Source organism: Ornithorhynchus anatinus, chromosome 20, assembly GCF_004115215.2.
Source record: "Ornithorhynchus anatinus isolate Pmale09 chromosome 20, mOrnAna1.pri.v4, whole genome shotgun sequence".
Taxonomy (NCBI): domain Eukaryota; kingdom Metazoa; phylum Chordata; class Mammalia; order Monotremata; family Ornithorhynchidae; genus Ornithorhynchus; species Ornithorhynchus anatinus.
In genome coordinates, this window is record NC_041747.1 from 7,193,124 (window position 1) to 7,206,845 (window position 13,722).

The 13,722-nt window shown below is 41.6% G+C and overlaps 1 protein-coding gene across 1 annotated transcript in view; it reads right to left on the reverse strand.

Annotated features, from left to right (window-relative positions):
* The window catches only part of VPS36 (vacuolar protein sorting 36 homolog), a 28,989-nt gene that overhangs the window by 3,768 nt on the left and 11,499 nt on the right, over positions 1–13,722 (reverse strand). Inside the window, exons 4-11 of the mRNA XM_029048262.2 lie at positions 12,013–12,127; positions 10,419–10,508; positions 9,494–9,580; positions 4,814–4,846; positions 4,634–4,711; positions 3,387–3,521; positions 2,653–2,718; positions 1,200–1,264 (exon numbers count right to left, since the gene is read on the reverse strand). Coding sequence (XP_028904095.1) covers positions 1,200–1,264; positions 2,653–2,718; positions 3,387–3,521; positions 4,634–4,711; positions 4,814–4,846; positions 9,494–9,580; positions 10,419–10,508; positions 12,013–12,127 — 669 coding nt within the window. The remainder of the gene's footprint in view (positions 1–1,199; positions 1,265–2,652; positions 2,719–3,386; positions 3,522–4,633; positions 4,712–4,813; positions 4,847–9,493; positions 9,581–10,418; positions 10,509–12,012; positions 12,128–13,722) is intronic.

Sequence of the window (13,722 nt, forward strand, 5' to 3'; positions counted from 1 at the left end):
TTCCAGCCTTTAAGAGTTCACTGGGGAAATGCAGAGGCCAGCGAGGAAACCCATTAAGTGACTTTTCCAAGGTCCAAAGGAGGTCAGCAGGGCAAGAATAAACAGAACCCACAGCTCTCAACTCCTATTCTAGTCTCAAAACCTCCAAGAGGCCTTCCCTGACTAAGCCCTCATTTCCTCTTCTCCCACTCCCTTCTGCGTTGTCCTCGCACTTGGAATTTCTCCCTCTGTTCTACCCTCCCTCAGCCCCACATCACTTTAATATAAATAAATTACAGAAATGTACATAATGTCTGTCTCCCCCTCTAGACTGTAAACTCTTTGTGGATAGGGAATGTGTCTCCCAACTCTGTTATACTGTACTCTTCCAAGGGCTTAGTACGTTGCTCTGGACACAAGAAGCCTTCAATAAATATGACCGACAGATGGAAAACCAAAAGCTAGTAAAGTACCTTCTTCAGAGTTGGCAAGGAAGCCACGGGAAGCAAATGTGAGTCCACAGACGGGACGGAGGATTTCTTGGGCTGCTAGAATACTACCACTTCATCGGATCCTCACCTCAAAACCGGTGTGGCCTAGAAAAATTGTGGGGTCCCCCGGCTTTCCCAGTGTGGCTTTGAGCAAGTGATTTAACCTCTCTGGGCCGTTGTTTATCCATCCCCAGACCAGGGACAGTAATTCCTGCTCTTGCCTTCCTCACAGAGTTGTTGTGAGGACAAAGAGAGATAAGAGATTTGAAAATATCTGGATTTTAAGGGAGAAATGAACCATTTGAATTCAATGCTATCTGGTTTCATAAGACTGACTCCTGCAGGGAACAAAACTGGAGTCCTTGAGGAGGAAGGTTTTCCTCTCTACCAACATACCACACCCCTCTCATCAGCAGGAATGATTCAGGAGACCTGGACATCAAGTGCTGGCATGCCAAAGCTGGGTTTCTCCTCTCTACCCAGTCTTATTACACTTCCATACACACCTTTTTACCCAGTCTTATTACACTTACACATAAACCTCTTTACGCAGTATTATTACACTTCCATACACACCACTTTATCCAGTCTTATTACACTTCTATACACACCTCTTTACTCAGTCTTATTACACTTACACACAACTCTTTACCCAGTCTTATTACATTTTCACACACCCAATCATACACATGCACTGCACCTGTAGAAATCTACAGAGAAAGTCCTTACCTTAGAGGTAATTTCAGGGCTTCCAACATCTTACAAGCATTCACTAAATCTTCTGGGGAGAGTAACTGTTTTCAGAAAAGAGCACATTACCCATTTTGAAAATGAATAACTCAGTTCAACTTAATAAATAAACGGACAGGAAGATGATAACAGACATAATTGGACTTCTGGTGTTCTGGTTGACACACCCAGCCGAATGGGAAGAGGTGACCTGAGAAGGGGTGAAAATCTGACCATCTGGAGACACTGCCCAACTGAATGCACTCCCCCTCGCTCAATCCCGTGCTGGCCTCCAGGGTGACCATCCAGTCCACAGAACCCCCAGGAGGGTTAAGGCAGGCCTTAAATTCTGGAGCAAACAAACTGTTCCCAACTCTTTAGGACAGTCCCAGAACCACCCCCAGCCTCCCAGTGAGCTGAGGATGACCAGGCTGAGACTGAACCACACAGGGTCACTTTGACTTGGAGCAGAACTCCAGCAGAGAAGCAGCGCAGTCTAGTGAATAGAGCATAAGCCGGGGAGTCAGAAGGACCTAGGTTCTAATCTCAGCTAGGCCGCTTGCCTGCTGTGTGACTTGGGCAAGTCGCTTCACTTTCCTCATCTGTAAAATGGGGAATAAGACTGAGTCACATGTGGGACAGGGACTTGTCCGACCTAATTAGCTTGTATCTACAGTGCTTAGTATAGTGTCTGGCACCTAATAAACACTTGACAAATGCTATTAAAAAAAGAAAAAAAAAACCCTTTCAGTTTCATAAAGACCTATGGGTAGAGAAGTGAGGCATTTATCTGACTCATTCTCCATCAGACTTCCAGAGGGAGCAAGAGAAGGCGTGAGGGGGGCTGAAGCCAGACCATGACAACTTCATGCTTCTCATTAGACATTCTTAGGGGGCCTGGGGACAGAGGCTTGAGAGTCAAAGAATGAAAATAAAACTGCTGCTTGACAGCTCTCACTCCCGGGGGTGGGGACAGGGTTTCAGTTAGATTGTAAACTCCTTGAGGGCAGGAATCACAGGATGGCAGAATAGTTTTCTAACTCTACTGTATTCTCTCAAGTGTTTAATATAGTGTCTTTGCACAGAGTAATTGCCCAATTAATACTACTGATTAACTTCAAGTGCATAGTACAGAACATTTACATACTGGGGAGCTCAAAAATTGCCATTACTATTACTCCAGCCTGCTTTGTGCTGGGCAGCAGTATTTCTAGAAGGTCCGGATTCACTTAAAGAATGTCAGAAGGGTAAGTCACTTAAACTTCTCCATGCCTCGGTGACCTCATCTGTAAAATAGGGATGAAATGCCTGTTCTCTGAGTTTGAGGCCTATGTGTGTCATGGATCGGGTCTGACCTCCTTATACTGTATGAACCCCAGGATTTGGCACAGTGCTTGGCACACAGTAGGTGCTTAACTACCATGATTACGATGATTACGATGCATTTTCTCACCTCCATTCCTCGAGCCCGATTTACCAAACAGTACACTTCTGTAAGTGAAATTATTCCTCCTCGTTCCTAAATATGAAAGAAGAAAATTCAGTGCCACATATTCAGTATGTCCATACTCAGTATAAAAAATACTTTTTTTGATCAAAGCTGTGGTGTTTCGGAAAAATATGCTTATGGGAAAATGAGAAACCAAGGTCATGTCAAACTCCAAATAAAATCCTCGACATTATTACTCCAAAGTGTTATACAAAACATTTCTAAGGATCTGATTCATTTAAAAAGTTAGCCCTTTAGGTCTTGGCCAGAGAGTCTAAGTAGAATGAAATTACTGTATGAATTCTTCTACAACCTCTGTTTTAAGTCAGTCTTACCATATTTTCAGGATAGTATATAACAACAATTAAAGATATTCTGGATACACAAGGAAACATTTCACCCTGTACACAGAGGAAAGTAATCACCCTGCTTGAATCAGGTGATTGAAGAGCTAATTATAATCTTTGAAGAAATATCCAGAACAGAGGCTGCATATGAAAAACCAAGAGAAGATTCTTAGTAATGAAATTCTCACTCAGACCAGGTAAATATTCTAGATAGAAAGAAAATAGATGTACTATATTATTTAAGTTGGCTGCTTTAGAAAAGAGAATCTCATCAGGGTTCTTGACTGCTGAATACATGCATTGTTTAAAAAGGTCAATGTGGATACTTTTGGAGTTTTTGTTTTTTTTTACCTCTAAGGGCACCTGTAGTATTCCAACCAGTTGTTTTGCCAGCTGCATGTGATAGTGGGTGCCTGAGCCATATGTTTCCCTGGTAACTGGGTTGGCTATACCCATGCTCAACAGATAGGACTTAAACCTGATAGTCTTAACAGGAGAGAAGAGAAAAAAAAAGGATGATCAAAGCAGTCACTTCCGTTTCAAACCTCTAATTTCTACACGAGTCCCCAATTCCTTTTGGATAATTGGCAAGTCACTTCACTTCTCTGTGCCTCATTTACCTCATCTGTAAAATGAAGATTAAGACTGTGAGCCCTACGTGGGACAGGGACTGTGTCCAACTCAATTACCTTGTATCTATCCTAGCGCTTAATATAGTGCCTGGCACGTAGTAAGTGCTTAATGAATACCACAATTATGACTATTATTATTAACTGCAGATCTAATCCATGTGAACTGGGGCAATTAGCCCTGGCCTAATCCCCATGGCACAGGACAAAAAAGTTCCCTGGGAAGCCCCAGAAGATATAAGGGAGGCAGGTGAAGGGGCGGAAGTATTGGCTCGGCAGGTAGTCCGGCCCCTTAGCCTTCTTCCCACCCCAAATTGGGCCTGAAGGGACATCCTGTGCTAGGAACTTTGCTCCAGACCCAGCACCAAGGAAGGATGAGGAGGGAAGGTCCACAGTCCAACACTCAAATGGCTGGGAGGTGACTTCACTGTATTGCTTTTGATTTGGTTTTCTCCACTTCAATAGAGAGGATTTCCAACAATGCTGAAGATCGGACTAAGATTTTTCTCCTCTCCCTTGCCAATTTCTTCCCTCCTTGTCATCTATACCTTACCATCCAGAGAGAATACAATGAATATATATGACTTAAGGCTAAATATTACACAGACCCTGTGGCACCGTAAAAGTTGGATTGAAATCTAAGGTCTAGATTTCTGGCACCCTTATAGCTAAAGAAGTGACTCCCTGCCAAATTTATGTAAAGCCAATTCTTTCAATTCTCCAGGGAAACGAATTAGCCACTTACGGCTTGGAGTACAGGAAAAAGTTTTACCTAACTGATAACCTTGTTAGAGCTAAAATAACACCCTCATTTTCCCAGTAACTTCCATTCTACCCCAGGTCATTAAATACTGCATAAATAAGGAAAACTGGTAGACCACAAAAACACTTATTTACTTAGACTATGTAGAATGTCAAAGACACATGAGATTTGGCTTCTAAAACTTAGAAAATGTAAAAATATCTTACCTCATCTTCTGTGATGTCACCTTGTTTATCTTTAATTTTATTAGCTATTGACTTTGATAACTCCACCATTTCCTTAGCCTAGGAAAATGCACAGATTCACAGATACAATTTTATAACATTTGTTTAAAAACAAGAAAATTGATTTGAATTAAGACATGCCAACATATGCAAATGATATACCTTGACCATTAGTTTGCTGAGATCTTCAAAAGCCTGAAATGAGAAATGAACATTTAAAAGGAATCTACCAAAAAATTGTGATGTTTTAAATAGTCAAGTAAGGTTTCTCTCAATTTATCTTCTTAATTACAAATTTGGGAAAATTTTAGTTAAAAAAATAATGTATAGTGTTCTGCAAAGAAAAGTTAGGTATATTTGTAGCTGATGCTGTAATAATGAAATCAAATATTAAACTGAAAAAGAATGATTCAAATTCAGAGCAAACTAGTAACATATCTGTGAAAGAAAGATAAAATCTAACACCTCTCCCTTCCAAGAAAGTTCAACTGCATCGAGGGAATAAAACGTGGCTAAACACATTTCTATAAAATAATCAATAATAGAATACAATGATTTGGTTTTTCCCACTCAAAAGAATTATTGCTGACACTATTTCCTGAGAGGAATACAAGAATCAAATGTACTCAATTCGTTGCCAGAACTGGCAAAATACTGTAGAAAGACTTATTTTGGCATCACCTTTTTCTCATTAAGAGTAGGTGTTTTTATAAAGACCTTTGGCTTTGGTCTTTGACTACTGGATGGCCATGTCATCCACCAATTATTATTTTTTTTTTAAACCCCTAGAATAAAAACATTAATTAGTAAAACTGCTATGGACAGTCCTGAATGAGGCTTAATTTTTAATTCTATTGGGAAATTTCTTGCAACAAAGACATGATCTTGCAATTTCTATAGTACTACTCTTAAGGAAACAGTAAAATGAAATTTCAGTTGGACAAAAGAGAGATTCTTATCTCATTCATCCATCTTGTTCTCAATTAAAATAATTCCTAGTACTGAATGTCAAGAATTTAAGTTTTGGTCTGTCAGCTCATATCCACCTCAAATGCACAGGGTGACTTGAGTTCCCCATCCGTAAAAAGTTTTTGTTGCATGGGTAATGCGTTGGGCATAACTCTGATAACCGATTCACCAAGGGCAGGCCTGGAAACAAAGCGGAAGGTGCACACACCTAACAGGAATTTCCTCAGATAAACAAAAGGCTAAAACACTGGATTCTTATCAGCAACAAACAGCAGTTGCAGGAAACCTATTGTGGGAAAACCGGGGCACCCGCTCTGAAATTAAGTCATCTGTAACATTTAAAGCGGGGGGGAAAAAAACACCAACCAGGCTTTCCTTTGAATACTGCAAACAACAAATGCACACATATGCCGACTCAAAGACGCTAAACACAAAACATATGGATTTCCTCTAACCATACAAAAATATGCGGAAGTTCATTGTTAATAAACAATAATTAACAAGACAACCCTTTTTGCTTTATTTTTACATCTAAGTATTCACAAACTTCACTGGCAAAATACTATCAGTTACAAAGGTAAAAACTTTCTTAGTTAATAACCCACAGGCATATTACACTTGGACAGCTTCTCGACGCGGTTGGTGACTTAATCACTCCAGAGGAACTGGGTGTAATTTTTAAATTTTCACTTCAAAGATCCTAGAGAGAAGTAACTCTAGGTGTGTACTTGCAAGAAGGGCTGTTTCTAGTCACAGTCCATGCAGATGTGTAAATGAAAAGTTCTTTATTTCACTACTGCCACATTCTTTCCACTATCTTAAGGTCAACTGCCGAGGATTAAAGAAAAGGAATATGCTATTGTGGTATCCTGGCATTAATTGCCGTGTGCTGCTGTCTGCATTACGTTTTACCTGGCAGGGACTCTTGGCCTTTAGCATTGGTCTGTCAGCCACACCCACCCACACAAATACCAATCACCATCCCTAGCGTGACTGAACATGAAGTCGAAGTTGAGTTCTCTATAAAACACCCAGGCACACACCTGCCCCGCCCCCGGCACCAGAATGCTGACTCTTTTTCTAGCTTTCCTTTTACCACCTGGACAACTGCAGTTCCCACTGAAATCCTGGAAGAGGAAGACTCAGGAGTATTTTAAAAAAAGATGTTCACGTAGTTTCCTTGACTATAGGAACACTTATTTCTCCCTTTCTGGGCTAACTTATTTTAATACTTCGATTATTATTATTTTCCAGAGATTTGCAATTATTAGATTCTAGCTGTAAGCTCCTTGTGGGCAGGGAACATATCTATCGACTCTGATACACTGTACTTTCCTGAGTGCTTGATAGAGTGCTCTGCACACGGTAAGCTTCGCCACTTGTCTGCTATGTGACCTTGGGCAAGTCACTTAGAAAACAGACACTGAATCACCATTTTACAGATGAGGAAACTGAGACATAAATACATTAAGAGATTTGCCCAAAGTCACATAGAAAGCTATTCCCCGAGCCGGAATTGGAACTCAGGTCTTTGGACTTCCAAGCCCATGCCCTTTCCACTAGACTGCACTACTTGCCTGTTAACAATGTGCACTTAGTTCTGCCGGAACATGTGTTGTCACTACACATTTTGGCTAGAACATTTGGAGAATGAGGAAATGTTCACTTGACAATATGAATCTGTTCGCCTCACGTTTTCGTATTGGTAGAAACTGCATGCATGTAAGCAGCACTGGATAATATACAGAATAATAATAATGACATTTGTTAAGCACTTCCTACAGACCAGGCACTGTGCTAAATGCTGGGGTGGATACAAGCAAAGCGGGTTGGCCACAGTCCATCCCACGTGGGGCTCACAGTCTCACATTTTACAGATGAGGTAACAGACACAGAGAAGTGAAGTGACTTGCCCAAGGTCATACAGCAGACAAGAGGCAGAACACACCCCTTCCCATCTACTGGTATCTCGTCGGGTTCCGTGCCTCAGCCGGAACACAATGGGCATTCGCTCATTCATTCCATCATTTATTGAGCGTTTACTACGTGCAGAGCAGTGTACTAAGCTCGTGGGAGAGTACAATATAACAGTAAACAGACACATCCCCTTTCCACAGTGAGTTTATAGTCTAGACGGGGAGACAGACATTACTATAAATAAATTACAGATATGGACATAAGTGTTGTGGGCCTGGGTGGGGGGATGAATAAAGGGAGTAAGTGAGGGCAACGCAGAAGGGAGTGGGAGAAGAGGAAAGGAAGGCTTAGTCGGGGAAGGCCTCTAGTCGGGGAAGGCCTCTCGGAGGAGATGTGCCTTCAATAAGGCTTTGATCGGGGGAGAAGAGTCATTATCTGTCGAATATGGGTAGGAATGAGGGGGCGGGAGGGAATGCCGCACAAACCACTATTACCACAATTCTTTCACATACGTTCTTGGTCCTAAAATCTCAGGCCCAGGCTCATCTATCATTCTTAATGGAAGACTCCATCCGTCCACCACAATGTGAGTATTTCTAAACATGGGGTTTTGCAAGAGTGCAACACTGCCTTTTTAAGAGAACTTGGTGAAATGCACACTGTCTTGCCAGAAAGGCCCTTTTTGGAACATTTATCTATAACGACATGCAACTTCAGAGAATTCAGATCCTTCTAGAAAAGGGACTGCTCAGGTTAAATTGCTCATTAATATCCAGACTAACCTTGTTTGAGACTATAAGATCTCCTGAAGCAGATTGAGTTATGAAATTAGTCCCAGCTCTACCTAAATGAAGGCATGGATACAGAAGCAGGGAAGCAGCGTGACCTTGTGGATAGAGCACAGGACTGGGAGTCAGAAGGACCTGGGTTCTAATCCCATCTCTGCCACTTATCTTTGTGTGACCTTGGGCAAGTCACGTAACGTCTCTGTGTCTCAGTTACCTCATTTGTAAAATGGGGATTAAGACAGTGAGTCCTGTGGGGGACGGGGACTGTGTCCAACCTGATTACCTTGTATCTACCACAGCACATAGTACAGTGCCTGCCACACAGTAAGCACTTAAATACCATTAAAAAAAAAAAGGCCAAGTTCTGGCTTCCAGTTTCCTAGTTTCCTCTTACTTCCTGCTGCTACATCCAGTCTTCACTCTTAGCTCAGCAGGATGAGGCTGTGCCAGAGCTCACTTCCTTCCACGACTGGCTGACTCCCAGTCTCACTTAACTCCATGACCGGCTGACCCCTTGGGGTCATTCATTCAATCGTAATTACGGAGAGCTTACTACGTGCAAAGCACTGTAATAAGCGCTTGGAAATTACAATACAGCAATAAAGAGAGACAATCCCTGCTCACAACGAGCTTATACTTACAGACCTCAGTGGAGGCTGTTGATTATACCCCAGTCTGCTTACCACAACTCTAACACACTTCCTTCACTCTGATGCCTGGGGATGCCCTCAGCTTAATCGGGCAAGTGGTTAATTATTCTCACAGGCAGTCCATCTTGGACCTTGGTTAGAATCCCTCCCCATTACCCCTCAATCTGGGAAGAGATTTCTTGCCCACAGATGTATTTTTTTTTTTTACAATCCAAGTATCTATCTGCACATTCAATTACTAGTCCAGGTAGTCCATCCAGATGGATCTGTACTATTTCTGGCATTATTCTAGTTCTTCCAGTTTTGACTCTCTGTAAATAATATTTTTCTGTCTCCTCCATTAATTGTAAACTCCCCGAGCGCAGGAAATATGTGCCTCGCTACTGCTGTACTCTCCCAGGTGCCTAGTTCAGTGCCCAGCAATTAGTAGGTGCTCAATAACTATCACTGATGGATTGATTAATAAATGCACGTGAAGGTCAAATAGAGGGTCGAGGTGGAAATCTAGAAATAGTTACCTCTGAAATGTTTTTGTCAGTTTCTTTTCTCTTTTCTTCCAGTTTCCTCTCAATCCCTACAATTCCTACTGCCCTTATTCTTCCCGGCTGAAAAACAAAAATACAGAATGAAAATAAAAAGAGTTCAGGAAGGAAATTTCACAGCTTTTCACCCACCACATTGTGTTTTCTGTAAGGGAGAAAAGACCCACAAAGAACAAAGTACAATGGGAAGGCTGTAATTAATAAAGCATGCCATTTAACTTCCTTCCAAACCCTTGTTTCATCTATTTTGTGCCTCCTCAGGACCTGAAGTCAACAGATAAACTATTCATGATATGCTGAGAATGTAAATTTATCATATACGTTAAGGAACGAGATTAAATCCTCCAATTTATTACTTTTACTGGAACTCTCAGTGGAAAGGTAATATCGGATTTATAAGGGGCTACAGGGTTTATAGCCCCAATTTAGGCACTTATAAGCAATTGCATGTGCTATTTGAGACTGCACAATCACCCATTCACAAGGATTAATTTGAACCAAACTGCATGGCAACTCTCTGATCATATATCCCTTATCATTTACATTTTTAACTCCAAGGGCAGTAGAAGAATCAGTCAGTGCAATAAGGAGGAGGAGCCGGGGCTTGGGGGGGGGGGGATTTGGTTACATCATCCCCATTTATATTGGCTACCAAGTGGGATTTTATTTAAATCTATAAAATTTTTTTCCCAGAGCTATAAAATTCACAGCTGCCAGTGCCAGTCCATTATCACAGCCAACTATAAATCTTCCACAGTTGAGTCTATTGGAGAAAAAGAAAGGATGCAGTGTTTGGACCATTTATGCTTCTGAGGGGCATGGCTCATAACCACGTTCTTTATTAGTGAATATAAGGGAAAACAGTAGAAGTTCAGAAACAGCACACGGATTTCAGAAATACCTGTGATCCTCTATTGATCTGGAGAGATTGGGCAGTTGGTATGGTCTCCCATCGCTTTTGGGTCATTTCTTCTGATAAACGCCTATAAAACTATAAACAAAGGTGTTTAATAAGTTTGTTTATGCCTCACTTTCATTCTTTTGTTTTATCCATTAATCCAAATCTAAGACTGATTGATCCACGACTTAGAAAAATGATCAATTAGAGTTCTAAAATTACTAGTTATAGCATAGACTTCTCACAGACACTAAACAGAGTTCCTTCTTTGGGTCAATCACATAAGACAAAGAGCAGTAAAAGGAATTGTCCTGTAGCCAAGGTGGTCTCTTCATACAAGAACAGCAGTGCAATAAGGAGGCTGTTTCAAACAAGCACCCTTCCACTTAGCAGTCACTTAACCTAGCCTGAAACGAACGTGCCAGCAACAAGAGACAACCATTTTTCAAAAATGAAGTAGAGAAAACTTTTCTAGTTGAAATTTGAGGTCAGAAGAATGCAACTAAAAGCACCCAGTTGACATCTGGCCAGGACTCTGAGATTAGCATTCCTATTGCAAAAAGTAATGTCTTCCTCTCACCTAGATTTCAAATCACATATTTTATGTCCATATTTGAGAAGGTTCACCAACAATCCCTAACTAGACAGTTGTTCTTCAGTTTCAAAAATTATATCACTTGGAGAGAGAGAGAATGTATGTGTGCATGAGAGCGGCTGAAAAGTGCACTGGTCTTAAATTCTGGTGTTGACTCCTGAGCTTCTCTAATATCAGTTTTCTCTCTTTTAGATGGGCTCCATTCAGGATTTAAACAGTCACTGAAGTACAGCCATGGACAACCTGGGTAAGTTTTATGACCACTGTACGCATGTTTGTGCTCTAAAAACATTTCATTGTGAACCCCAATTTCCATTAAGTGAAGGATACTGGAAATAAAAAAAAATGTATCGGGCCAAACAGACAATATGCCCCTAACAGAACTGCCGAGGTGTTGGCTCAGTGAAAAAAGCACTGCTCTGGGAAACAGGAAACCTGGGTTTCAGTCCCAGGGGGCATAGCCCAAAGCTGGCTAACAGGGGCAAAAACTGCATATGCACTTTGCAACATGTTGCACCTGTCTGCCTCCTCACCTAATGCACTCGGTGTCCCAACAGCAATACGATGGTCAGGGAAAAAGAGACTGTGAGTAGTGTCGGGAAAGAACTAGAATCAACTCCTCTGCTCAGGTCCCTAATCCTGAAGCCTGAGGACTGAGGCTCACACACTGACTCACAGGAGCTGTCATCATCAGGGCAACACAGTGAAGAAGTGTGGCCTAGTGGATAGAGCACAGGCCTAGGAGTCAGAAGGACCTAAATTCTAATCCTGGCTCTGCCACTTGTCTGCTCTATGACCTTGGGCAAGTCACCTAACTCTTCTGGCCTCAGTTATTTCATCTGTAAAGTGGGGATTAAGACTGTGAGCCCCATGTGGGACATGGACCGTGTTCAAACTGATTTGCTTGTATCTACCCCAGCGCTTGGAACAGTGTCTAGCACATAGAGTGCTTAACAAATACCATTAAGAAAAAAAAAAAACCTGGCCTCTCTGGCAGCTTACCTCAATCTGGCCATGTTCTCTGAATGAAAGCTTAATGTAGGAGTTCTTGCTACTCTGGAATGGACCTGGATCTTTGTTGGAAGAAGCTGGATGGAGATGAACCACTATTTTGGCGCTAAAAAAGGAACACGCATTCATTACTTCATTCTCTACGAGAATATCCACTTTCCAGTGTGCTTCAGCTCATGTTACAATTGTGATAAAAGACACACAAAAAATATCAAAGACTCCCATCACAAAGGTTCATTTCGTCAGCTGGGGCAGTATTTGAGACTTAATTCTACTGCTTTACACAAATAAATAGCCTTTAACCTCATCGACCACAAACTACAAGAAATGGATTCTTCTCTCCAAGATGATTTTACTCTTTTTTTAATGGTATTTGTTAGGTACTTACTATGTGCCAGGCACTGTACTAAGCGCTGGGGTAGATAACAAGGCTAATCAGGTTGGACACAGTACATGTGAGCCCATCATTGGGCAGGGATGGTCTCTACCTGTTGCCGTATTGTACATTCCAAGCGCTTAGTACAGTGCTCTGCATAGTAAGTGCTCAATAAATACTATTGAATGAATGTCCTACCAGGGACTTATGTCCTACATAGGGCTTAGTTTTAATCCCTATTAGCATGTGAGGTAACTGAGGCACAGAGAAGTAAAGTGACTTGCCCATGGTCACACAGCAGTAAAAGAGGCAGAGTCAGAATTAGAACCCAGGTCCTAACTCCCAGGCCATTCTCTGGCCATGAGGCCACACTCCTCTTAGTCCAGATGCATAGTTCTGGGTGTTGGAACTCGATTAAGCCGTTTCCTGAAAAGTCATTCTCAAGGGAGCCTAGTGGCTTAAAACCGTGGCCAAAACACATGACCTTTGACACATGAAAACAAAATAGCCTCATTAATAGGACATCAACTTATCGCTTCCCCGTTAGCCAGATGACATTTATAAGAACTCATCCAAAACTAATGTTTTGCACGGACTTCAATGGGAATGGGACAGTCTGCTCCATCAACAACATGGTTTGGAAAGATACCCAATAGCAAAAACAACCCCTGAAATGTTACAGCCTTAGCAACTAGACTGTGCCAATCTCTTCCATTATTTGAGAAAAAGATACCACTTATTGGCTCTGCTTTATAAATCAAGTGTTCCACCCATTCCTTCCACCATTTCTTCACACCCCAAACATTTCCACATATGATATGGATACTGAAACCCAGAATTCAAAATGTTCCCATAAGGTAAACTAAAATGTTTATCTAAAATATTAAAATAAAATAATTATTTATTAAATTATTAAAATTATGAAAAAATTAAAAACTAAACTAAAATAAAATATATACACACCCAGAGTACATAGACCAGAGTACAAAACCCAGGGTGCTGATGTCATGATGTGGCTTGACCATGTTATATCGTATGTGCCCTGGAGTGGGGTATCTACCAGGGACACTGCAGATGTTTCAACTTGGATTTGGGGTTGCAGAGGGCTTGCTAGGCTCACTGATGGCTCCTGACCACTTCCTCCAACCCAGGTCAGCACAGTGTGGTCACCCTAGGGCTGTGTCTCCTTTCCCTTCTTCCTTCTCCTGGGGAAAGGCAATGGATCAGACACAACTGGGAGTCCAGTGAACTGAGTCACTGTCACATCTGGGCCTGTTTTTTGCTATGGAATGCTTTAGTTATGTCACTGAAGCAGTTTAGCCTAG